At 40.6% G+C, this 27,533-nt stretch overlaps 1 protein-coding gene across 2 annotated transcripts in view; it reads left to right on the plus strand.

Moving 5' to 3' along the window:
• LOC133615993 (synaptotagmin-7-like) overlaps positions 1-27,533 on the plus strand; it is a 464,522-nt gene that overhangs the window by 291,307 nt on the left and 145,682 nt on the right. For both annotated transcript variants that reach the window (XM_061974950.1, XM_061974951.1), the window contains one exon: positions 12,877-13,224. In XM_061974950.1, the coding sequence (XP_061830934.1) occupies positions 12,877-13,224 (348 nt within the window). The remainder of the gene's footprint in view (positions 1-12,876; positions 13,225-27,533) is intronic.

Below are 27,533 nucleotides of genomic sequence, written 5' to 3' on the forward strand. Positions count from 1 at the left end.
TTACACATCTGTGAAGGCGCCATTAATGCTGAAAGGTACATACAGGTTTTAGAGCAACATATGTTGCCATCCAAGCAACTTTACCATGGACGCCCCTGCTTATTTTAGCATGACAATGCCAAGCCACTTGTTACATCAACGTGGTTTCATAGTAAAAGAGTGCGGGTACTAGACTGGCCTGCCTGTAGTCCAGACCTGTCTCCCATTGAAAATGTGTGGCGCATTATGAAGCCTAAATTATGAGAGAGACCCCCCGGACTGTTGAACAACTTAAGCTGTACATCAAGCAAGAATGGGAAAGAATTCCACCTGAGAAGCTTAAAAAATGTGTCTCCTCAGTTCCCAAACGTTTACTGAGTGTTTAAAAGGAAAGGCCATGTAACACAGTGGTGAACATGCCCTTTCCCAACTACTTTGGCACGTGTTGCAGCCATGAAATTCTAAGTTAATTATTATTTGAAAAAAAAAAAAAAAAGTCTATGAGTTTGAACATCAAATATCTTGTCTTTGTAGTGCATTCAATTGAATATGGGTTGAAAAGGATTTGCAAATCATTGTATTCCGTTTATATTTACATTCAACACAATTTCCCAACTCATATGGAAACGGGGTTTGTGCAAACAAACGATTCAATGTGGGCTTATACTTTACAGATACTGTAATATGATTGTTCATGTTTTTTAGTCAGTTCAGATTGGTGTCGTATCGAAGTGTTGTGCATTAGAAACGCAAACGCGTTTCGTGTTGACGTAGAAACTAGCTTATCTCTTGCCGTAGCTAGCTTTTAGACTTAGACTTAGACTTCCTTTTTATTGTCATTCAAATTTGAACTTTACAGCACAGATAAGAACAACATTTCGTTACATATGCTCATGGTAGTGCAGGATAAAAAAGCAATAAGGTGCATATATAAATAAATAAATATATATAAATAATATATAAATATATATATACAATAAATAGATATATACATTTATTATATATATATATATTACGGCTAATACCATAGCATGGCGATGTGTTACTACGCTATAAAAAGAGTTCCTCTTACAATAACAATGTCGCTACAGCTTAGTTGTTATACATGTTACGGAACGTAAATTAAGTATTGTTGGCTGTTTTTGAATGCATTTTAAAGTAATTTAGAGATATAATTGATTGCTCCCTTTAGCTATATTGCTAGCCACCAAGAATGAGCCGATTTTTATATGTTAGAAAGCGGAAAAACTTTTGTCTTCTTATCTCTCAGAAGAATTGTAAACGATAGGCAACATTTCTTTAAAAAAATGTAAGTTCCCCTTTAAGGCCCTAGTTGTGCACTCAGAGCTGAGGATCAAATATATTTTCAATGGAGGCGGGGCAGCATTGTGTATCATTTTGTGCACCAGACGAATATGACACATAACAAATACATGATCAAAACGTCCTATTTAGAGAGAATGTTACAATGTTATTGTTTTGGTTTTTGATCCAGTATTTTCTATGCTTGTTCATACAGCAATCTGATTGGCTTTAGGGTGGTTTGATTTGCCTAAGTCAAGCATGGTATACAATTTTGATTGACTGATTGATTGATTGAGACTTTTATCAGTAGGTTGCACAGTGAAGTACATATTCCGTACAATTGACCACTAAATAGGCGTGGCGCAGTGGAAGAGTGGCCGTGCGCAACCCGAGGGTCCCTGGTTCAATCCCCACCTAGTACCAACCTCGTCATGTCCGTTGTGTCCTGAGCAAGACACTTCACCCTTGCTCCTGATGGCTGCTGGTTAGCGCCTTGCATGGCAGCTCCCTCCATCAGTGTGTGAATGTGTGTGTGAATGGGTAAATGTGGAAGTAGTGTCAAAGCGCTTTGAGTATCTTGAAGGTAGAAAAGCGCTATACAAGTACAACCCATTTATCATTTATCATTAAATGGTAACACCCGAATAAGTTTTTCAACTTGTTTAAGTCGGGGTCCACTTAAATTGATTCATGATACAGATATATACTATCAGATATATACTATCATCATAATACAGTCATCACACAAGATACAGTCAATATCTCATGTAAGAGAGAATCATAGCATGCAGGTATGTTTTAAAGCAGCTTCAGGGAAAAAGATAGTTTTTTAATATGCTAGAAATTAGAAAATATTATTATTTGGTTAATTAGCAATCATTTTAACATGTTTTTTTGAAGATTATATCACAATCAAAATATTTTGTTTCCTCAACAGTTTTAATAATTGTCCCTTTTACCAGTACGTTTGGGTGCACCCTTTTAGAATTCTTTATACTTAAGTACATAGCTATCGTTTTTTTCTGTATTCAGTATTGGATACTATTGTTTGAGCCACTCTGGTCACTTTGTCCATAGCCCTGGATAGTTTGCTTGCAACTTCATGTGTGAACAGTACACTGCCATCAGCATACATTAACATCCATATACCTTATCACAAACTAGGGGGAGTTTTATTGTATGTACAAAATAAAAGGGGTCCAAGAACTGAGCCTTGTGGTACCCCCATGCTCACTTTTGTGGGGACTCTGGGGGTCTCTAATAAGCCGGCGTTTTTGGGACGGAACATAGAGTACTATACAATCAGCAAGATAGGATGGTGCTAAACCTTTTAGTATGTTGTACTTATGTAATAAAATCTTAAAATCGTACCTTAAGTACCGGGAGCCAGTGCAGGTGAGCCAGTATAGGCGTAATATGATCAAACTTTCTTGTATTTTGTCAAAAGTCGAGCAGCAGCATTTTGTAACCAACTGCAATCTTTTGATGCTGGACATGGGGAGACCCGAAAAGAATGTGTGACAGTAATCAAGACGAGACGTAACAAACGCATGAATAATAATGTTAGCGTCGGTGGTGGACAAAATGGAACAAATTTGAGCGATGTGACTGAGATGAAAGAAGGCTATTTTAGTAACACTATTAATGTGCAGCTCAAATGAGAGAGTTGGGTGAGAAATATTGTCAAGATTTTTTACAGTCGCTTGTTTTATTGTTTTATTTTGTCGAATTTCAACAACATCTCAGTTTTCTTAAAAAAAAAGTTACGTTAAGAGGCAAGAAGTTGACGGACATCTATTGTTTAATTTCATTTAGACATGCCTCCGGGTGACTAAAATCTGGCGTGTTGGTCAGCTTTAGGGGCATGTAGAGACTCAAAGCGCTTTACATAGTAAATTACATAATCTACATCTCTAAGCTACTTTTAAACCAGTGTGGGTGGCACTAGGTGAAGGTGGGTAAAGTGTCTTGCTGAAGAACACAATGGCAGTGACTAAGAGGGTGGAAGCGGGGATCGAACCTGGAACCCTGAAGTTGCTGGCACGGCCGCTCTACCATACGAGGCACGCCGCCTGTCATGTAAAGTTGGGTGTCCTTAGCATAACAGTTAAAGCTGACACTATATTTGCGCATGCATATATCTGCTATTAAGTACAGGGCCAAGAACCGATCCTTGTGGGACTACGCAGGTGACTTTGACATACTCAGACGGCACATTGAGTGGAAAAAAAGTGCGTTCTTTCAGTGGGATAGGATAGATTAATAGCATTGATTAATGACTAAGGCTACGTTTACGCTGTCCAATTCAGATTTTTTTTGTCAAATCCGATCTTTTTAGTGGCCGTTCACATTAAAACGAAAAAAAGTGATTTCTAATGTGAATGCAATCCGGCCCGCATACGGACAGGACGTCATGACGATGACGTTGCACTGCAATGTTTACAGAAATAAACATGTCTTCTACTGCAGTCAGTCTCAGTACTGGCACATTAGTTGCAATTTAAAAGATTTTGTGCAATCAAGTCAGCATTTTCTGGACCAAATTATTGTGCGTAGAATATTAAGAAGAAAGAGGACAAGTATTTTGGATCTGGCAGTTTTACGGGATATTTTGCTTCGATGTGTGCTTGAAGAGCGTGTCAGGAGTGGTGAAACTTTCACGTGAGTTCCTCAAACATGTTATTTTTACCTGTTTTCTGCTTCGTTCTCAAGTATTTATTTTGTAACCGTCTATCTTGGCGAATAATTATGAGGGTGACGACGCTCTGGTCGGATGAATGCAACCTGAGCGCAGTAGCGTTCACATGGCGTTCACATATACAGTATAGACAAAAAGTTTGGACACACCTTCTCAATCATTGCATTTTCTTTATTTTCATGACTATTTACATTGTAGATTGTCACTGAAGGCATCAAAATTATGAATGAACACATGTGGAGTTAAGTACCGTATTTTTCGGACTATAAGTCGCTCCGGAGTATACGTCGCACCGGCCGAAAATGCACAATAAAGAAGAAAAAAAACATATATACGTCGCACTGGAGTATAAGTCGCATTTTTGGGGGAAATTTATTTGATAAAACCCAACACCAAGAATAGACATTTGAAAGGCAATTTAAAATAAATATAGAATAGTGAACAACAGGCTGAATAAGTGTACGTTATATGAGGCGTAAATAACCAAACTGAGAACGTGCCTGGTATGTTAACCAACACATCATGGCAAGAGTCATTCAAATAACTATAACATATAGAACATGCTATACGTTTACCAAACAATCTGTCACTCACGATCGCTAAATACCATGAAATCTTCCTCCTCGGTGTCGCTCCTGGTATGCGCCCCGCTAGCGTCCATTCTTTCTGCTGCTCGATTGCCGTTTTCCGGTGCATATTTCACTACGTCCAGCTTGTAATCTGCAGTATATGATTTCCTTTTCGGTGCCATTTTAGTTCAGTCCTTCTCAGTTTTTATAAGTTACCGCGATTGTTGATGTGATCCATTTTAATAGCTCCGGCAGTAGCAAATAGCATATAGCAGTTAGCATTCCAAAAACCACAATGCTCTTCTGCCATGACCAACACCCGCCAAATTCTTATTGGTTGGCATGTGAGTGACGATTGCCGATGTGTGTGTGACGATTGCGGACATTTGCTTCGTCGCTCACGCGAATGAGATAAATAATATTATTTGATATTTTACGGTAATATGTTAATCATTTCACACATAAGTCGCTCCGGAGTATAAGTCGCACCCACGGCCAAACTATGAAAAAAAACTGCGACTTATATTCCGAAAAATACGGTACTTAACAAAAAATGGTGAAATAACTGAAAACATGTTTTATATTCTAGTTTTTTCAAAATAGCAACCCTTTGCTCTGACTACTACTTTGCACACTCTTGGCATTCTCTCGATGAGCTTCAAGAGGCAGTCAACTGAAATGGTTTTCGCTTCACAGGTGTCATAGTTTTGATGCCTTTAGTGACAATCTACAATATTCATGTTACAATAGTCATGAAAATAAAGAAAATGCATTGAAATGAGAAGGTGTGTCCAACCTTTTGGCCTGTACTGTAATCAGATTTATTTCCACATACAAAAGACGCTTTGGTTGGATATGAAAAATTCGGAATTACACTGTTCACATGAGCTTGAAAAAAGGCGTAAAAAATCGTAATTGACCTGCAGTGTAAGCAAGGCCAAAGATTACTTTCTGACTAGGCAACACACCGTAGTCTATACACTACTGCCACCTAATGTTTTGGAATTGCAAATGAATGGATAGTCTACTCTATAGTACTTGCAAATGAGACTCGGAAGTGTAATAAATCAAGATATAACGACTGGACAGCACAATTGAAAGAAAATTGGTACGATTCAGCACTGATATTGATCCTCAGGTACTAGAAATTAGTACCGTATCGGTTCAAATGGGAAAGATTTCCATCCCTAACAGTGGTACCTCAATTTTTCTTGGTAGCCTGTTCCTTCTGGTAAGACAAATACTAAAGCTATTATCCAGTAAAAAATATATGTACCGTATTTTTCGGACTATAAGTCGCAGTTTTTTTCATAGTTTGCTCCAGTGCGATTTATGTATGTTTTTTTCCTTCTTTATTATGCATTTTTGGCAGGTGCGACTTATACTCCGGTGCGACTTATACTCCGAAAAATACGGTATATGTTAATACATTTCATCTGTTTCAGACACCCAACACAAAACTACACTTCTACTTTTATTGAAGACTTTTGTTAGTGGAGATGAGATGCATTTTTATAGCTGGTACTCACAATGTTGTTGACATTCTTTGTCGAAAACTATCGTATTGCTGTAGTATTAATTCTTTGAGTGTTATTCAGAAGATGACAATAAGTCCCAAATACAAAATGCTCTCCTTCAAAACTTTTAACCTCTGAATGTTTCCTCACATTGCTGCAAACTGTTTGATTTGATACTTTAAAAAAATACATCCCTTTCACAGACATGCCAACATAAAGGCATTTTTCCTACTAGGCTTGCATTCTACTCTTAAATGGACTTATACGCTTCGCTGCTCTGCCGGTTGATATTTTGTTGCATTTCACTGCTTTCAGTTTGGTCTCTGAAATGTAAATTATGCTCCAGTGTCGGGGCAGCGGCGTGTGCTACACCTGCTCGCTCCTCATCTTTCCTCCTCATGCATAATGTGATGTGCACCTTTAAAACAATCTTCATTAATCAACAAAATAAGAATGCACAGGGATCTACTCCATTGGATTTTTTTGCTCATATCTGCTTTTTGCAGGAAGATTTAAGCCTCTTTTGTACTTAAATAGTTCACTCGCTGCTTGCTTACAACAGCCATTTTAGCTTGGTTGACCACCACTGTTTTTCACTTCCGGGAAGAAATCACTTGTCGGATTATTAGCTATTTAACACGTTTGAAATGTGCGTACATACTGGCGCAGTAACGCACAAACGGCTGTAAGAAATTAAGCGATTGCGCTCCAAAAACAGTCAACTGAGAGAGAATATTTTGTCTGTGTGTGTGTGTGTGTGTGTGTGTGTGTGTGTGTGTGTGTGTGTGTGTGTGTGTGTGTGTGTGTGTGTGTGTGTGTGTGTGTGTGTGTGTGTGTGTGTGTGTGTGTGTCAACATATTTGGACTGTCAGAAATAGAAAATATTGGACAATTTGTTTATTCAGCAATATACTTTTATAGATAGATAGATGGATAGATAGATAGATAGATAGATAGATAGGTAGATAGTACTTTATTGATTCCTTCAGGAGAGTTCCATCAGGATGATTAAAATAAAATAAAAATTAAATGATTAAAAATTAATAATAATTAAAACATTTAAAATTATAGCTGCTGAATGAGTTAAGGGGCTTGTTTAAACAAATGTAATTGATTCTGTTCACTGGCAGTTAATTTTTGTTTCATTTGAGAGATACACTATATTGCCAAAAGTATTTGGTCACCCATCCAAATGATCAGAGTCAGGTGTCCTAATCACTTGGCCACAGGTGTATAAAATCAAGCACTTAGGCATGGAGACTGTTTCTACAAACTTTTGTGAAAGAATGGGCCGCTCTCAGGAGCTTAGTGATTTCCAGCGTGGAACTGTCATAGGATGCCACCTGTGCAACAAATCCAGTCAGGACATTTCCTCGCTCCTAATTATTCCAAAGTCAACTGTCGGCTTTATTATAAGAAAATGGAAGAGTTTGGGAACAACAGCAACTCAGCCACGAAGTGGTAGGCCATGTAAACTGACAGAGAGGGGTCATCGTATAGTGCAAAGAGGTCGCCGACTTTCTGCACAGTCAGTTGCTACAGAGCTCCAAACTTCATGTGACCTTCCAATCAGCCCACGTACAGTATGCAGAAAGATTCATACAATGGGTTTCCATGGCCGAGCAGCTGTATCTAAGCCATACATCACCAAGTCCAATGCAGAGCGTCGGATGCAGTGGTGTAAAGCACGTCGCCACTGGACTCTAGAGCAGTGGAGACGCCTTCTCTGGAGTGATGAATCACGCTTTTCCATCTGGCAATCTGATGGACGAGGCTGGGTTTGGAGGTTGCCAGGAGAACGGTACATTTCGGACTGCATCGTGCCGAGTGTGAAATTTAGTGAAGGAGGAATTATGGTGTGGGGTTGTTTTTCAGGAGTTGGGCTTGGCCCATTAGTTCCAGTGAAAGGAACGTTGAATGCTCCAGAGAACCAAAATGTTTTGGACAATTCCACGCTCCCAACCTTGTGGGAACAGTTTGGAGCGGGCCCTTTCCTCTTTCAACATTCAGCAAGGTCCATAAATAAATGGATGACAGAGTCTGGTGTGGATGAACTTGACTGGCCTGCACAGAGTCCTGACCTGAACCCAATAGAACACCTTTGGGATGAATTAGAACGGACAAGCATCTCAACTTCTTGACCAACATAAGTGTGTGACCTCACCAATGCGTTTTTGGAAGAATGATCGAAAATTCCTATAAACACGCTCCGCAACCTTGTGGACAGCCTTCCCAGAAGAGTTGAAGCTGTAAAAGCTGCTAAAAGGTGGACCGACATCATATTGAGCCCTATGGGTTAGGAATGGGATGGCATTTCAAGTTCATATGTGAGTCAAGGCAGGTGGCCAAATACGTTTGGCAATATAATGTATATTATTATTGTATTAGTTTCTCTTTGGGCACTGCCGGTGGTGCACACAAAAACCTCCTTTAAATAATGCGGTCTGCACTACTTTTGCTTTTGTTGTCATGACTCGGTTCTGGGGTTTAGTTTTTCTAGAAGGCAACGGAAAGTTGGCTCGGGCGAGACGGGAATGAAGGTACATTTTTATTTAAACACTATAAATACAAAACAAGGAAGTAAACAAAAGGCGCGCACAATGGCGGAGAACAAACTATGAAACCAAACACTTGCACAAAGGCAAAAACTATGAACAACAAAAAACACTAACTGTGGCAATAATAAACAAAACTTACTTGGCATGGACAAAAAGGAACAGCATGAATGATGGACATGAAAAAAGAGTCAGAAATGTGCAGAGCATAAATGTGGGGATGTCACCAGAAAGACAAACTGAAAAACAATGAACTTAAATACTACAGACATGATTAACGAAAACAGGTGCGTGACTCAAAACGTGAAACAGGTGCGTGACGTGACAGGTGAAAACTAATGGGTTGCTATGGTGACAAACAAGAGTGCACAATGAGTCCAAACGTGGAACAGGTGAAACTAATGGGTAATCATGGAAACAAGACAAGGGAGTGAAAAGCCAGAAACTAAAGAGTCCAATAACTAAACAAAACATGACTAAGACAAAACATGATTACACAGACATGACATTTGTTATCAATTGCACACAAAGTGTTAGTAGATCACCCCCATCACACCGACTAATAATACCAACAGTTGTATAGTTTGCACACACTGTTCAGCGCGTGGTATTTGGATCTTAGTAGATCAGGCCCATAGTGTAACTAGTAAGAGCTACTGTAAAATTTGAATCGTAACAACTAATATTTTAACTTTGTGTTTAAATATATATAATGCTTGTTTTAGCTTTTTTAGATCCAATTTAATTTGATGTACTTTTTTTTGAAACTCTTGATTAATGCCAGCTTAATACAGTACGTTACAGTATGTTATTATGTTCTACGAAAATCCAGCAAGCGACTTTTATTTACTCTGGGAATACAGCATTGAATACATTACATTATGCAATAAATGTGCCTATATGGAGCATAAATGCAAGTAAGAGCTTTTGTTTTGTACAAGTTGACCTGGCAATGCTTTTTTTTCCCCTCCGGGTGCTTGTCTCTTGGCTCCTCCAGCAGATTTCGGGCTGAGTTAATTCTGCAAAGCGCTGCTAAACACAAGTTCAGACAGTAAATCTTCCTGCACAGCTTTAGCGGGAGACAGAGCTGTTTACATCGTCTTACAAGTACAAGCTTATGTACATCAGACAGCAGTGATTGAGTGTAGGCTAGGGGCTGACAACGCACTGCATAAGTTTAAGACTTGTCGACTTGTTAATTGGTGGATGGACTTGAAGAGTAAAAATGGAGGGTAAAGTCGAAAAGGGCTCAGCAGCATCAATAAGTAAAGTAATAAGGGAAGACAAAACTGCATAAACACAAGTAGGTCAAGACTCATTTGGGAGAGAGGTTCTTTAATTTAGTGTTGCTGATGTACACTCAACACATTATTTAGGATGGTTTGTTAGACACAAAAAGCTGAAAAAAAATATTAATAATGCTTGACAAAGAACTGCATTGCATTATACCGCATTATTGGTGCATTATACTGCAAAGTGACGTTTCTAAATTAGGCAACCAGTGTAGTGTACCTGTAAACCTGTTAACTGTGTTTTCACATTTGTCATCACAAGTTTAAAACTCCACACAGATGTTAGCAGCAGCTGTTTGTCTAATTTATCTTTTGCTCACCCTCTTGTTTTTGTTGTTGTATTCTGTCTTCACTCAATCTGTGTGCAGACTTTATTCCCACAAGCTTCTAAAATGATGGTTTTAATATACATTTAAAACATGTCCTTGTGGTCTAGATCAGTATCTCTTAACCGTTTTTGGGCCGTGAGCACCCCCTAGAGCAGGGGTGTCAAAGTCAAGGCGCGAATTGATTATCTATGGCCCCCGGGATGATATTTGATTAGTATTAGAACCGGCCCGCAGAAATTTAAAATTGCACTTTAGTAAGCTAACCCGGCCGTATTGGCATGTGTTGCAATGTTAAGATTTCATCATTGATATATAAACTATCAGACTGCGTGGTCGGTAGTAGTGGGTTTCAGTAGGCCTTTAAACAAACATTTTATGGATTTACCCACTCACAAACTTATGTACACCTGCACACTCGATCGATTCAAACTCTGCATTATATTCGAGCATCCCCTTTTATAGGGGGACGTCTTCCCAGGTTATTGTATTGTAACGACTGTCTGAATAAAGTGAGGAAACTAAAATTAAAGTTCAACAATTTATTCTGCAAATGGAATAAGTACAAACATTAGCAATACCAACGCTGGAGAGAAGACTGAGTTCTACAAAGTCTGGCGCATTCTTTCTCGATGGTCACACTGTTCACTTGCTTTTGACCATCCTGCTACCCCTCCCAAGCATAGTTGCTTGGGTATCAGTCCAATGAAACCGAAAGGTAACACTTACACACACACACACACACACACACACACACACACACACACACACACACACACACACACACACACACACACACAAATGTTCTTTGCACACTAATATTTCATTTATGCATTCACGCCTGTCCTGGTTATCTGTTGAACAAAAGATGCATTGTAGTCTCCTTATGTTCTTTAGAACTACCATGTTAGATCAATCACCAGATAACTTTTACAAACAGTTTTTAGAATCAACTAACACACATATGCATGACATTAGGAATGCCAGCAATGGCTGTTTGGCACTTCCTGCTCCCAGGACCAATCTCCTCAAACATACAGTCATGTATATGTATATCATTCTGGAATTGGTTGCCATCTCACATTAATCTCTCACAAAATAAATTGTCATTCAAGACAGCTTTGAAGATACACCTATTGCAGCTGCCCACATAACGTGAATTTTTAATACTGGGTTTAACTAGCTTTTTTATCTTATGTTGTACTTTTCTTTTGTATAATGTTTGGTAATGTATGTATTCTTTGTATTTGTATTTTGTATGCTCCTATATGGACCCCAGGCAGACTAGCGGTCGTCTTGGCGTCAGCTAATGGGGATCCATTCAAAAAACAATTAACAATTCAATAAATAATAAACACAGACAGACACACACGTCTGCTTTCGCTCCGTCTCGTACCTGGCACCTATTCTCACCATCGAAACTAAGATGTATGCAATGTGTGTGTGTGCGTGTGTGTGTGTGTGTGTGTGTGTGTGTGTGTTTGTACAGTATGTAACGAAGATACAAACACAAGTGTCATGTCTGTGTGATCATGTTTTTGTTTTGGTCATGTTCGGTTTTGTTTTTGGACTTTCTGTGCACTTTTGTTTTGTCACCATAGCAACCATTAGTTTTCACCTGTCACGTCACGCACCTGTTTCACGTTTTGAGTCACGCACCTGTTTTCGTTAATCATGTCTGTAGTATTTAAGTTCATTGTTTTCAGTTTGTCTTTCTGGTGACATCCCACAATTATGCTCTGCACATTTCTGACACTTGATTTCATGTCCATCGTTCATGCTGCTCCTTTTTAGTCCATGCCAAGTAAGTTTTGTTTATTAATGCTATAGTCTTTTGGTTTCATCGTGTGTTCTCCGCCACTGTGCGCGCTTTTCGTTTGTACTTTATTTTGATATATTAAATAAATCATGTATTTACATTCCCGTCTCGCCCGAGCCAACTTTCCGTTGCATTCCGGAAAAGCAAACCCCCAGGACCAAGTCATGACAACAAGATGAACTCATTGTTTCCTCGAGCGGAACAGAGAACGCATTTATTCCTCTAAAATTAGAAAAAGTAAACATTTTTAATGTCGCACATCAGTGGTATTATGCACATGACGCGATTAAATTAAAATAATACTTTTTTCTACCTTTTTTTGTTTTTCCATCACAGCCTAACCTAACCCCTCCTCCACACCCCGGATTGTAAATAATTCAATGTATATACCCTGATGATTATCTTGTGTGATGACTGTATTATGATGATAGTATATATCTGATAGTATATATCTGTATCATGAATCAATTTAAGTGGACCCCAACTTAAACAAGTTGAAAAACGTATTCGGGTGTTACCATTTAGTGGTCAATTGTACAGAATATGTACTTCACTGTGCAACCTACTAATAAAAGTCTCAATCAATCAATCAAAAAAGGGAAGAGCCTCTACCCTTCGTCTCAATAAAATTTAAAATATGTAAAGATATTTAACATTTATCAACATTTATAAGTCAGAAAGGACAAAATTCATCATAAGTCCCTTTAACATTTATTATATACATTCTGTTCCTGTGTGATGGACAAGCTTTGTGTGATTGACCTCATAAATATCCACCAGGTTTTATTAATAGTGTGTCTTTTGTGTTTCTGCTCAGTTTTGGGGACACTTCCCTCTCAACTACGTCCACACTGGAGCACATCCCGTCTTCGGCTGTGGCGCGACCCCGGCCCCTGGTCCGGCAGCAGAGCCTCCAACAGCCCCTCACTCACCAGCCCCCTCCGGGTCCTAACGACCCCCCTGTGACCTCGCAAAGCCTGGGCCAGCTGCACACAGGCCCAGGTGGCGGGGGCCACCGTGGAGGACCACGAGGGGTCCGGGGGAGTACGGCCGGAGCCTCCCGGTACAGAGGGGCAGGGGCGGGCCGGTCAAGGTCGAATCCGGGAAGCTGGGACCATATGATGGAACAGATCCGCCACAGGGGGCTGGACGTCAAGTCGTTCTTGTAAGTGTTGCTGTGATAGAACCAGTGATGTCTTTTCAGGGGAGAAGGAGCCTAATAATGGAAAATGAAAATGAAATATTATAATAATTGGAAAATCAGCAAATGTGGGAGGTACTGAATACAGAATCATAAATTAATTGATTTTATGATGGAGCTCTTAACTTAAAACACTTGTATCTCAAATCAATGTGTCACATTGAAATTAAATGAAATCTAATTGGTTATTAATTAATTATAACATGTAACATGTAGTTTAAAAAGAATAATACACTTTTTGAAATATTGTATGAAACACAGTACAATAAAAATATACTACAACCACAGTAGTTTTAAGAAGTAATGTGAAATTATGGACAGCATTTACTTTTGAGGGTGGACTTCCGCGGTATATCCTTACAGCTGCTTCTCTGTCAAATACACCGTCAGCACCTTTTCCACATTTAAATGCCTACTGAAATGCGATTTTCTTATTTAAACGGGGATAGCAGGTCCATTCTATGTGTCATACTTGATCATTTCGCGATATTGCCATATTTTTGCTGAAAGGATTTAGTAGAGAACATCGACGATAAAGTTCGCAACTTTTGGTCGCTGATAAAAAAGCCTTGCCTGTACCGGAAGTAGCAGACAATATGCACGTGACGTCACAGGTTGTGGAGCTCCTCACATCTGCACATTGTTTACAATCATGGCCACCAGCAGCGAGAGCGATTCGGACCGAGAAAGCGACGATTTCCCTATTAATTTGAGGGAGGATGAAAGATTTGTGGATGAGGAAAGTGAGAGTGAAGGACTAGAGGGCAGTGGGAGCGATTCAGATAGGGAAGATGCTGTGAGAAGCGGGTGGGACCTGATATTCAGCTGGGAATGACTAAAACAGTAAATAAACACAAGGCATATATATACTCTATTAGCCACAACACAACAAGGCTTATATTTAATATGCCACAAATTAATCCCGCATAACAAACACCTCCCCCCCTCAGAATCAGAATCAGAATCAGCTTTATTGTCATTACGCAAGGTAACGAGATTGAGGCCATTCCATACAGTGCGATGTGTGCATGCTAGAAAAACAATGTGCAAATATATAAAAATATAAAAATGTAGAAGTGCAATGAATATGGTGTGAAATGAATATATACATGAAAAAACAAACAAAAACAAAACAAAACAGGGTGGTTGGTGGAATGGGTTATTGCACCGAAGAGAGGGCAGTTATGAGGGACAATGGGGCAGTCCGTTCAGGATGGTTATGGCCCTGGGGAAGAAGCTGTTCTTTAGCCTGTTTGTTTTGGTTTTAATGCACCTGTAGCGCTTCCCAGAGGGCAGCAGGTGGAACAGGTCAGAGCCAGGGTGGGTGCTGTCCTTGATGATGGCACTGGCTCTGTTGAGGCAGCGGGAGGTGTAGATGTCCGTCAGAGAGGGGAGAGGGCGGCCGATGATCTTCTGAGCCGTCTTGACCACTCTTTGCAGCCTCTCCCTGTCTGCTGCAGTGCAGCTGCCGTACCATACCGTAATACAGTAGGTCAGCAGGCTCTCGATGGACGAGCGGTAGAAGGTCAGCAGCAGGTCAGGCTTCAGGTTGTACTTCCCGAGGACTCTAAGGAAGTGTAGCCGCTGCTGAGCCTTCTTGATGATTGATGTGGTGTTGACTGTCCAGGAGAAGTCATTAGAGATGTGGACTCCAAGGTACCTGAAGGTGTGGACCCTCTCTACACGCTCGCCGTTGATGTAGAGGGGGGCAGGGTCGGTGCTGCTCCTCCTGAAGTCGACGATGATCTCTCTGGTCTTGCTGGTGTTGAGAGCGAGGTTGTTCTCCGAAGACCAGGCCGTCAGCTTCAGGACCTCCTCTCTGTAGGCAGCCTCGTCACCCCTGGAGATGAGCCCGACCACTGTGGTATCGTCGGCGAACTTGACGGTAAGGTTGTCACTGTGGGCCGGACTGCAGTCATGGGTGTAAAGGCAGTAGAGGAGGGGGCTCAGCACACAGCCCTGTGGGGAGCCGATGCTCAGCGTGCGGGAGGATGAGAGGTGCGGGCCAAGTCTCACATTCTGGGGTCGGTCCGTTAGGAAGTCCCTTATCCAGGCATTTGTGAGAGCCAATACAACTCAAATACCTGCACAACACACTCAATCCCACAGCCCAAAGTACCGTTCACCTCCCCAAAGTGTATATTACACATATATTTCCCCAAAGTCCCCAAAGTTACGTACGTGACATGCACATAGCGGCACGCACGTACGGGCAAGCGATCAAATGTTTGGAAGCCGCAGCTGCGTACTCACGGTACTGCGTCTGCGTATCCAACTCAAAGTCCTCCTGGTAAGAGTCTCTGTTGTCCCAGTTCTCCACAGGCCAATGGTAAAGCTTGACTGTCATCTTTCGGGAATGTAAACAATGAAACACCGGCTGTGTTTTTATTGCTGCAGCCGGCTGCAATACACCGCTTCCCATCTACAGCTTTCTTCTTTGCTGTCTCCATTGTTCATTGAATAAATAGCAAAAGATTCACCAACACAGATGTCCAGAATACTGTGGAATTTTGCGATGAAAACAGACGACTTAATAGCTGGCCACCATGCTGTCCCTAAATGTCCTCTACAATCCGTGACGTCACGCGCAGGCGTCATCATACCGAGACGTTTTCAGCAGGATATTTCAACGCGAAATTTAAAATTGCCCTTTAGTAAGCTAACCCGGTCGAATTGGCATGTGTTGCAATGTTAAGATTTCATCATTGATATATAAACTGTCAGACTGCGTGGTCGGTAGTAGTGGGTTTCAGTAGGCCTTTAAATGGATAAATGTCCACCGTTTAGATGTTATTTTAACATTATTAACTTGCGTTATTGCGTCATTCGACTTTAGTATGGTTAGCCGAGAGATAGCTCTTATCTCGAAACACTTAAGGTGAGGTTCTCCTGTACTATGATACAGATATAAATATAATTGAAAAAAGAGATATATAACAAAGTGTTTTTGAAGTAATTCCTATAATATTGGCACCTTGTGTGAGTTATACTTGCTATAATTAACTATACATCCTGATTGATCGCACTCTGGTTAATATTTTCGTGACATACTTGGTAAATCAGAAAAGTTCTAGGATTCATTATTCGATGTGAGAGGCATCATTCGGACGGTCAACCAACACCCGTGAAGAGGCGGGAGTTGTGGCAGGACAGCTTATGGATACTTTATTATGACAACGCACCTGCTCATAATGCCCTTAGCACCTTGCAGTCCCTGGCCGGGAAGATATTCGCCATGATGGAGTAACCTCCCAACGCACCTGACCTGGCTCTATGGGATTGTTTTACCTTTTTGAAATGTGCTCATCATCAAGATCGCAGTGACAACAAAGCTGTGGAGGATCTCGGAAGAATCCTACCAAGAGTGCATGAAGGCGTGGCAGAGAACTACTGTGCGTTTGACTCCACAAGAATTGCCATGATTTCCGGACTGTAAGGCGCTACTTTTTTCCCACGCTTTAAACCGTGCGCTTTAAACGATGCTGAGGCTAATTTATGGATTTTTCACGTGCCTCCCATCTCGTCACATCAGACCAACGAAATTGCTCACATTAAATCAAAGGCACTCACGCAATCATTTAATCAGCCGTTCAGCGCACTATGGACTCACCCTCAATAATGGAGGTAAACAACAACAAAATGCACAAGACTTAGCCCCAAAGCCGGAGACGATTGACCTAGTCATTGAAAAAAGAAATCCACCGTTACAAACTGGCCCATGACACAGGGCGCTGAAGGTAGTCGAAGGAGGAGAATGACGATGAAGACCGTATTCCGGTAGGCTACTGTATGTTACCGGTACTTCCTTTTGGTTAAATTTGCGAATTAACACATGTGCCTGTGTAAATATTTCATGTTTAAATGTTTATTCCTGGGGCTTAGAGACTTTTGGGACCAATATATGTACAACAAAATTCAGCCAAACAATTGATGTGTGCAGTTTATAATTAGGTGCGCTCTACAGCCCGTAAATTATGGTACATTTCCAAGGGGAAAACTTTTTTGAAAGCAGTCCTGGAACTTTTCTGACATGCAAGTCTTACACGGAAAGCAGACCGCGCTGAAGGGTGAGCTCTACAGGTGAGCTCTACAGGTGCTTGTTGCTGCTCTTCTACGCAGAGGCAGCTGTTTCGTTAAAAAGACATACAGCCTGAGTTGGACAAATCCAGAACAACCTTCTGTTATTCTTGTTATGAATCTCAATTGAAACTGAACTTTTAGACTTTTAATGCGATGTTCTATTATTATTAGAGAAACTACATTTTGACCCTATTTAGAATATTTTGTTTTCTTGATGTTGTTATTTAGTCTGTAATAAATATTTCAATGCATCAGATTTAAGCATTTTTTTAAATAGTCTACTTAAAGTCCAAAAATAAATCTATATGACAATACAGTAACTATTATTTGCACTGAATGTGCATGACATGTGGAATTGCATATTGAGAACAAATGGAGAGTGCAACACAATTACACTCTCATGGCTATAGGGCTGTCAAAGTTAACACATTCATTCATGGAATAGAATAGAAAATAATTGAATAGAATATTATTGTCATGTATATGTATATGTATATATATATATCCATCCATCCATCCATCCATTTTCTACCGCTTATTCCCTTTGGGGTCGCGGGGGGCGCTGGAGCCTATCTCAGCTACAATCGGGCGGAAGGCGGGGTACACCCTGGACAAGTCGCCACCTCATCGCAGGGCCAACACAGATAGACAGACAACATTCACACTCACATCCACACACTAGGGCCAATTTAGTGTTGCCAATCAACTTATCCCCAGGTGCATGTCTTTGGAAGTGGGAGGAAGCCGGAGTACCCGGAGGGAACCCACGCAGTCACGGGGAGAACATGCAAACTCCACACAGAAAGATCCCGAGCCCGGGATTGAACCCAAGTCTACTCAGGACCTTCGTATTGTGAGGCAGATGCACTAACCCCTCTGCCACCGTGAAGCCCTATATATATATATATAAAAAAAAAAAAAAAAAAAAAAAAAAATTTTTTAAATTTTATATATATATATATAAAATTTAATTAATAAAAGCAATAAAAAAAAAAAGGTGCATGGTTTTGTCTATTTGCATATGCGAAAAGGTAATATGTGTGAGTTATTGCATTATCAGTCAGGAATGTAAACATTGCAAAGATGAGTGGTTTCACTCTACAGTAATGATGAGTGTATATTGGACAGTGAGAGTTATGATACGCAGCATAATATACAGATATTGTACAGTAATCAAAGCGATGAATATTCAAGTATTGCACAGTTGGTGGATTAGGGATAGGGGTCAAAGTGTTGGACTGTAGTTCAGTGCATGTGAGAGTTCAGTGATTATGGCTTTCAGAAAAAAGCTGTTCTCGAATTTATTTCTCCTTGTTTTAATGCACCTGTAGCATGCAATCTCATGCAATCAATCACAAAAATGTGTATAAATGCAAATTAATTGCACAATTTATTTTGAGTGCGTATGCTGCATTACCTTAACCGTGGACGGTTACCTGAAAGGCGGATCAGGTTGCTTTACGGCAGACCTTCTCAATTATGTTCCATTACGCCCCCCTAGGAAGAAGAAAACATATACTCTCTACCGCTACTATAAATAGTATCATCTGTCTATTAAAATATTATAAGTACACCTCTGCATAACATTACATGCTTATTAACATTAAAAAACAACAACACACTGCAGTGAAGCCAAGCGCTACATACGCTTCATCATATTCTAGTACGGCAAAAAAAAGCATGTTCCCTGATTCACTCCCCGAGGTGTGGTGAAATTGCCCTGTGCATTTGTCCCATCCCCGTGTTCCACCCCCTGGAAGGTGAAGGGGAGCAGTGAGCAGCAGCGGTGGCCGCGCTCGGGAATAATTTTGGTGATTTAACCCCCAATTGCAGCCCTTGATGCTGAGGGCCAAGCAGGGAGGTAAAGGGTCTCATTTTTATAGTCTTTGAACTCACGACCTACCGATCTCAGGGCGGACACTCTAACCACTAGACCACTGAGCAAGCAGTGAACATGCAAAACTGATCAATCTTTATTTGGGGCGGCGTGGTTCTGTTGGTAGAGCGGCCGTGCCAGCAACTTGAGGGTTCCAGGCAGGGGCGCCGCAAGGGATTTTGGGCACCATGAAAAGAATCTTTACAGGGCCCCCAACACAGTGTCATTATTTTTTCTGTATTATAATTGAATAATCATTAGGGGCCTCTCTGGGCCCCCCTCCATCATGGGCCCCTAGAATCCGTCTCCTTTACCCCCCCTTTACGGCGCCCCTGGTTCCAAGTTCGATCTCCGCTCCCTCCATCCATGGGCAAGACACTTTACCCACCTGCTTCCAGTGCCACCCACACTGGTTTACATGTAGCTTAAAAATGTAGATGATGGGTTTCACTATATAAAAGGCTTTAAGTCTGTAGAGAAAAGCGCTATATAAATATAATTCACTTCACTTCACTAATCTGATTTTAAAAAGTAATTGTTTGACAACACTTATAACAACAAGTCAGTAGTAGTGTTGTCCTGGAACCAATATTATTTTGATACTTTTCGATACTTTTCTAAATTAAGTGGACCACAAAAAATGGCATTATTGGCTTTATTTTAACAAAAAAATCTTACTATACATTAAACATATGTTTCTTATAGCAAGTTTGTCCTTAAATAAAATAGTGAACATACAAGACAACATCCATCCATCCATTTTCTACCGCTTATTCCCTTTGGGGTCGCGGGGGGCGCTGGAGCCTATCTCAGCTACAATCGGGCGGAAGGCGGGGTACACCCTGGACAAGTCGCCACCTCATCGCAGGGCCAACACAGATAGACAAACAACATTCACACTCACATCCACACACTAGGGCCAATTTAGTGTTGCCAATCAACTTATCCCCAGGTGCATGTCTTTGGAGGTGGGAGGAAGCCGAAGTACCCGGAGGGAACCCACGCAGTCACGGGGAGGACATGCAAACTCCACACAGAAAGATCCCGAGCCCGGGATTGAACCCAAGACTACTCAGGACCTTCGTATTGTGAGGCAGATGCACTAACCCCTCTTCCACCGTGAAGCCCACAAGACAAGACAACATGTCTTTTATTAATAAGTAAGCAAACAAAGGCTGCTAATTTAGCTGCTGACATATGCAGTAACATATTGTGTCATTTATCATTCTATTATTTTGTAAAAATTATAAAGGACAAGTGGTAGAAAATGAATTATTAATCTACTTGTTCATTTACTGTTAATATCTGCTTACTTTCTCTTTTAACATGTTTTATCTACACTTCTGTTAAAATGTAATAATCACTTATTCTTCTGTTGTTTGGATACTTTACATTAGTTTTGGATGATACCACAAATTTGGGTATCAATCCGATACCAAGTCGTTACAGGATCATACATTGGTCATATTCTAAGTCCTCATATGTCCAGGGACATATTTCCTGGGTTTATAAACATAATATGAATTAAAAAAAAAAATGAAATAAGATGTTGTGATACCAAAATATATCGACATAATCATAGTAGTATTGACTACATACGCTCTTGTACTTTGGTATCATTACAGTGGATGTTAGGTGTAGATGCACCAATGGCGTTTGTTTACATTGTCACGCCGGTGAGCTACGGTGTGTAGGGAATCATGTTTAGCTATTCCTCGTCCTGCAGGGATGATACTTGCAAGAAACATACTTTATTTGTCACCATGGGGGCGAGAATTAGTGATTTAGAAGTAGCTAAAAAAACTGCCTACTGCGGCTGAACTTTAGCCGCTAGCCAGCTAGCCATGTCTTAAAGCACCTCCTCCGGTGGGCGTTTCAGTGTTATAACTTCACCTTTATCTTTAGTTTTTAAGCCCAAATGCGTCCGTTCTCCCTTTTATGTCTGCACACATTGTCTGCTTGTAAGTACTCTGTGATTGTGCGCTGCCGAACATGCTCGTCTGCTCGTAAAACCAGCAATGACACGACGTGACGACGATGGGTGGCAGGGGACCGGTACTTTTCAGAGGCGGTATAGTACCGAATATGATTCATTAGTATCGTGGTACTATACTAATACCGGTATACCGTACAACCCTAGTCAGTGGTTAGTTAAATATTATCAAGACTAGGGATGTCCGATAATGGCTTTTTGCCGATATCCAATATTCCGATATTGTCCAACTCTTTAATTACCGATACCGATATCAACCGATACCGATATCAACCGATATATACAGTCGTGGAATTAACACATTATTATGCCTAATTTGGACAACCAGGTATGGTGAAAATAAGGTACTTTTTAAAAAAAAATTATAAAATAAAATAAGATAAATAAATTAAAAACATGTTCTTGAATAAAAAAGAAAATAAAACAATATAAAAACAGTTACATTGAAACTAGTAATTAATGAAAATTAGTAAAATTAACTGTTAAAGGTTAGTACTATTAGTGGACCAGCAGCACGCACAATCATGTGTGCTGACGGACTGTATCCCTTGCAGACTGTATTGATATATATTGAGAATATATAATGTAGGAACCAGAATATTAATAACAGAAAGAAACAACCCTTTTGTGTGAATTAGTGTGAATTAGTGTAAATGGGGGAGGAAGGTTTTTTGGGTTGGTGCACTAATTGTAAGTGTATCTTGTGTTTTTTATGTTGATTTAATAAAAAAGAAAAAGAAAAAGAAAAAGAAAAAGAAAAAACGATAATGATAATAAAAAAACGATACCGATAATTTCCGATATTACATTTTAACACATTTATCGGCCGATAATATCTCTAATCAAGACTAAAAAGGAATCAGTGCCTTGCCGACCAGCAACATGACAGCACGTCACCGGAAAGTACCTAAACCCCAAAAAGCAGGAACGTTTGTGTTTGTGTACAAGTTTTCTAGGCTAGTGGAGATTTAAGATACGGAGCTCATGAATCTCCCCTCACTTTAGGACCCTGAGGGGGAAACACAAACAAGCATTGTGGTCAGGAGGGTGCGTGTGACCTACCAAGTGCAGCGTGAGTCTCCTCACTTTCTTTTGTAATCAATAAAACCGGTGTCGGTGGTAATGGTTTCCCCGCCCGCCGGGTGGACTGCTCGTGTCGTTTCTGGTCATCTATACAAATGCATTCACCTTATTGATGAGCTGCATGCTGGCACTGTTTACAACTCCCCAGTGAGCCGCTGTCTCTCAAGTGCTCTGGTTGCCAATATTTCTCCAACAAACACCCTCTTATTAAGGCAGGGAGTCAGAACAGCGCAGGTGGGCTGGGGTGAATTAAAATAAAATGGCACAAACAATAGGAAAATATAATTGGACATTGAAGTTTTTTTTTTAGCTTTGCACCAGCCGAAGACACCCATAATAAACCAAATATTAACACTGAAAATAATGTGAAATACATATAAATGAGAAATGAAAGGGATAAATAAACACTTCACAGTACTTTTACCTTGACTGAACAAGCTTGTTTTTCAAGATGGAGAAGGATAATGGATTTTTTTGCAGTCGCACTCAATGAAAAAAAAGCACGGAGACTAAGGTTTGCGGATGCTAAAACACGTGCAAAAGCTGATTATCTAAGTTTGTGCCAGAGGATTGCGGTTTTTTAGTCAGCAGAATGAGAAGCAAAATCCAATTAGTGTGCCTGTCTTCATGTATATGCAGAATACAGACTGATTATCAGAACGCCCACAATACTGGGAGGAGAAAATGCAAACATAACTATATAGCACACAAACGGTGTGATTTATCAAGACCAAAACTTGTTCTGCAACCGTTGTTTTGGTCATCTGCAACCTGGCAGGAGGCGATCACGCTGCTGCTCCATCAACATATATAGACTGTCATAAAGAAAAAAGATTCGACATATTTTCTATTCAGGAAGATATTTTTTTTTATTTTATAGCTGCTAGATAACTTTAAGGCATATTGTAACCCACTACTACCGACCACGCAGTCTGATAGTTTTATATATCAATGATGAAATCTTAATATTGCAACACATGCCAATACCGCCGGGTTAGCTTACTAAAGTGCAATTTTAAATTTTGCGCGAAATATCCTGCTGAAAACGTCTCGGTATGATGACGCTTGTGCGTGACGTCACGGACTGTTAAGGACATTTTGGGATAGCATGGTGGCCAGTTATTAAGACGTCTGTTTTCATCGCAAAATTCCACAGTATTCTGGACATCTGTGTTGGTGAATCTTTTGCAATTTGTTCAATGAACAATGGAGACAGCAAAGAAGAAAGCTGTAGGTGGGAAGCGGTGTATTGCGGCAGGTGTTGTGCCGGATAACGCACCCCTGCCGTAGAATGCACCCCCTGACTGTTGTGCCGGATAACACAGCCGGTGTTTCACTGTTTACATTCCCGAAAGATGACAGTCAAGCTCTACCATTGGCCTGTGGAGAACTGGGACAACAGAGACTCTTACCAGGAGGACTTTGAGTTGGATACGCAGACGCGGTACCGTGAGTACACATGCAGCTGCGGCTTCCAAACATTTGATCGCTTGCCCGTACGTGCGTGCCACTATGTGCATGTCACGTACGTAACTTTGGGGACTTTGGGGAAATATATGTGCTGTATGAACTTTGGGGAGGTGAACAGTACTTTGGGCTGTGGGATTGAGTGTGTTGTGCAGGTGTTTGAGTCGTATTGGCGGGTTATATGGACGGGAGGGGGGAGGTGTTTGTTATGCGGGATTCATTTGTGGCATATTAAATATAAGCATGGTTGTGTTGTGGCTAATAGAGTATATATATGTCTTGTGTTTATTTACTGTTTTAGTCATTCCCAGCTGAATATCAGGTCCCACCCGCCTCTCACAGCATCTTCCCTATCTGAATCGCTCCCACTGCCCTCTAGTCCTTCACTCTCACTTTCCTCATCCACGAATCTTTCATCCTCGCTCAAATTAATGGGGAAATTGTCGCTTTCTCGGTCCGAATCGCTCTCGCTGCTGGTGGCCATGATTGTAAACAATGTGCAGATGCGAGGAGCTCCACAACCTGTGACGTCACGCGCATATCGTCTGCTACTTCCGGTACAGGCAAGGCTTTTTATCAGCGACCAAAAGTTGCGAACTTATTTGTCGATGTTCTCTACTAAATCCTTTCAGCAAAAATATGGCAATATTGCGAAATGATCAAGTATGACACACAGAATGGACCTGCTATCCCCGTTTAAATAAGAAAATCGCATTTCAGTAGGCCTTTAAGGGGCTGATTAAAACAAATCCAATTGATGTGTTTTGGTGTCTTTGGCGTATTTTGGGGGGGGGGGGGGGGGGGGGGGGGGTTAATGCCATTAGTCTTTTCATATCGGATATATTATTAGAATACATTAATCAAATGTCTCCTCTATGAAAAAAATGTTTTCTTGCATCTGGAATATTTCAACACACGCTTGCTGTTAGTACCACCGTCTCCCAAAAAGTTGGTTCCATTGTAGACGTCCTGCAGGACTGCTTCTAACATGCCCAGAAAATGTGATAATTGTCTGATGCATGTTTAAAAACAGCAAAAGACTGCAGGTAGGAGCATGAGATCATGAATGTGCAGTAGATGATCACACAAAGACTTCATTTAAATAAGGGGGTCTGCACCAGTTATCAATTGTACACACAGTCTTAGTAGATCACAGGCAAACACCCACTGATTGTACATGTAATTTGATCATTTGCATACGCCGCTGAGCGTGTAAGATTTGGATCTTAGTAGATCAGACCCAAAGTCACCAAGGATTCTTTGTTTAGGGACTCGATTATGAATAGCTGTTTTTTAACAAACACTTTAATTAGGAAAACGCTCCCATTAATATTCCATTGCTTCAATTAATCGTTTAATTAGTGTAACTAATTAAAACAACAGAGTGCCAGGAACTTTTAATATGTGGACATAGTCTCCGCACGGCCGCTGCAATAGAGCACACATGAGAGTGACGGTGTGTGAGAGCTTTTTTTTAATTTTATTTTAGTTTTTGTTAATGCACACATGCGAAAAGTGCAATTTTATTTTTATTTTTTTAATTAGTTAATCAACATAAAAAACACAAGATACACTTACAGTTAGTGCACCAACCCAAAAACCCTCCGTCCCCCATTTACACTCATTCTCACTCATTCACACAAAAGGGTTGTTTCCTTCTGTTATTAATATTCTGGTTCCTACAATATACTGTATATCAATATATATCAATAGAGACTGCAAGGGATACAGTCTGTGCTTCTGGTCCACCAATAGTACTAACCTTTAACAGTTAATCATTTCCATTAATTACTAGTTTCTATGTAACGGTTTTTATTTTATTTTAACTTCTGTTTTGTTCAAGAAAATGTTTTTTATTTATTTAATTTATTTTTTAAATAAAAGACATTATCAGGTCAGGTTGTCAATGAAATTAGATTGTTTAAAGCAGGGGCCTCAAACTCAATTTACTTGGGGGCCACTGGATGCAGAAACTGGGTGAGGCTGGGCCGCAAGAAAAGATTTCTTAAAAAAATCTAACATGCACTTTTTAATGAATTCACCTTCTTTGAATGGCTATCCTGCCCTAGCAACATACTTGCCAACCCGATTTTTCCGGGAGACTCCCGAATTTCAGTGCCCCTCCCGACAATCTCCGAATTTGTCCCGATTTTTAACTCGGACAACAATATTAAGGGCGTGCCGTGATGGCACTGCCTTTAACGTCCTCTACAACCTGTCGTCGCGTCCGCTTTTTCACCATACAAACAGCGCGCCGGCCCAGACACATGTTGTATAACTATGTTGTACAACATAAACACAACAGAACAAATACCCAGAACACCTTGCAGCCCTAACTCTTCTGGGCTACAATATACACCCCCGCTACCACCAAACCCCGCCCCCCCAACCCGCCCACCTCATTCGACGCACGGAGGGGGGGTGATGTGTGGGGGGGCGGGGTTTGGTGGTAGCAGGGTGTATATTGTAGCCCGGAAGAGTTAGGGCTGCATGGGATTCTGGGTATTTGTTCTGTTGTGTTTATGTTGTGTTACAGTGCGGATGTTCTCCCGAAATGTGTTTGTCATTCTTGCTTGGTGTGGGTTCACAGTGTGGCGCATATTTGTAACAGTGTTAAACTTGTTTATACGGCCACCCTCAGTGTGACCTGTGTGGCTGTTGATCAAGTATGTCTTGCAGTCACTTACCTGTGTGTACAGAAGCCAAATACAACATGTGACTGAGCTGACACGCTGTTTGTACAGGTTCTAGAGGGCGCCAAAGGCAGTGCCATCACGGCACGCCCTTGATATTGTTGTTTGGGTGAAAATCGGCAGACATTCGACAGAATGGTTGCTCTGTAATTAGGTAGTCTCCCGGAAAAATCGGGAGGGTTGGCAAGTATGACGCTGTCAAGCGCCATTCATATAAAACTCGCGGACCGCACTAACATTACATTTACATATTAAGGTGCGGGCCGCAAAATAACGTCTCGCAGGCCACAATTGGCCCGCGGGCAGCAATTGGCCCACGGGCCGCGTGTCTGAGACCCCTGGTTTAAAGGGTTCTTAAAACCCGGTCCAGTCCAGATTATGTCCAGGTCGGGCTCAGCAATACACACCTTCATTTATGTACACTCAAATTAGGGAACACAACAACAGATTGCATATAATCTAGAAACAAAATTACAAAGTGCAATTTTAATGTTGATGATGTGTATTTCTTAAAAGAAAAATAATAGAAGTTATGGCAAGTGTTGTTCAATTCAAGTATTTTCCCTGAAATACGCATTGAGGCTTTAAGTGTGTTTTTTTCGATTACTCAATTAATTGAACAAACTAATCAGTAGATTACACGATAATTAAAATAATTGATAGCTGCAGCCCTAATTTGTTATGCGCATTGTTGAATTGCACGATAACCAAAAGAATACACGAAAACCGGGGCAAACTTTTGGCAAAAAGTTTCGCAGAAAACCAAATCATGCGGAAAAGTTGGGAAGTACGAAAACAAAAAGTCATAGTTTATTATGTCCTTCATATTACTAACAAAAAAAGGCCCACTTAAGTTGACGTCAACATAAGATACAACATACCGTATTTTTCAGACTTAAAAATCGTCATCTTTTTGGTACGTGGTGTAATGATAAGTGTGACCAGTAGATGGCAGTCACACATAAGAGATATGTGTGGACTGCAGGTTGACACCTGTTAAATAAATGACACTAGCAAGTACCCCTAAGCAAGGAAGACCAAAATTGGATGTTTCATCGAGAATATAGAACATTACACACAG

This window comes from Nerophis lumbriciformis, linkage group LG15 (assembly GCF_033978685.3).
Source record: "Nerophis lumbriciformis linkage group LG15, RoL_Nlum_v2.1, whole genome shotgun sequence".
Classification (NCBI taxonomy): domain Eukaryota; kingdom Metazoa; phylum Chordata; class Actinopteri; order Syngnathiformes; family Syngnathidae; genus Nerophis; species Nerophis lumbriciformis.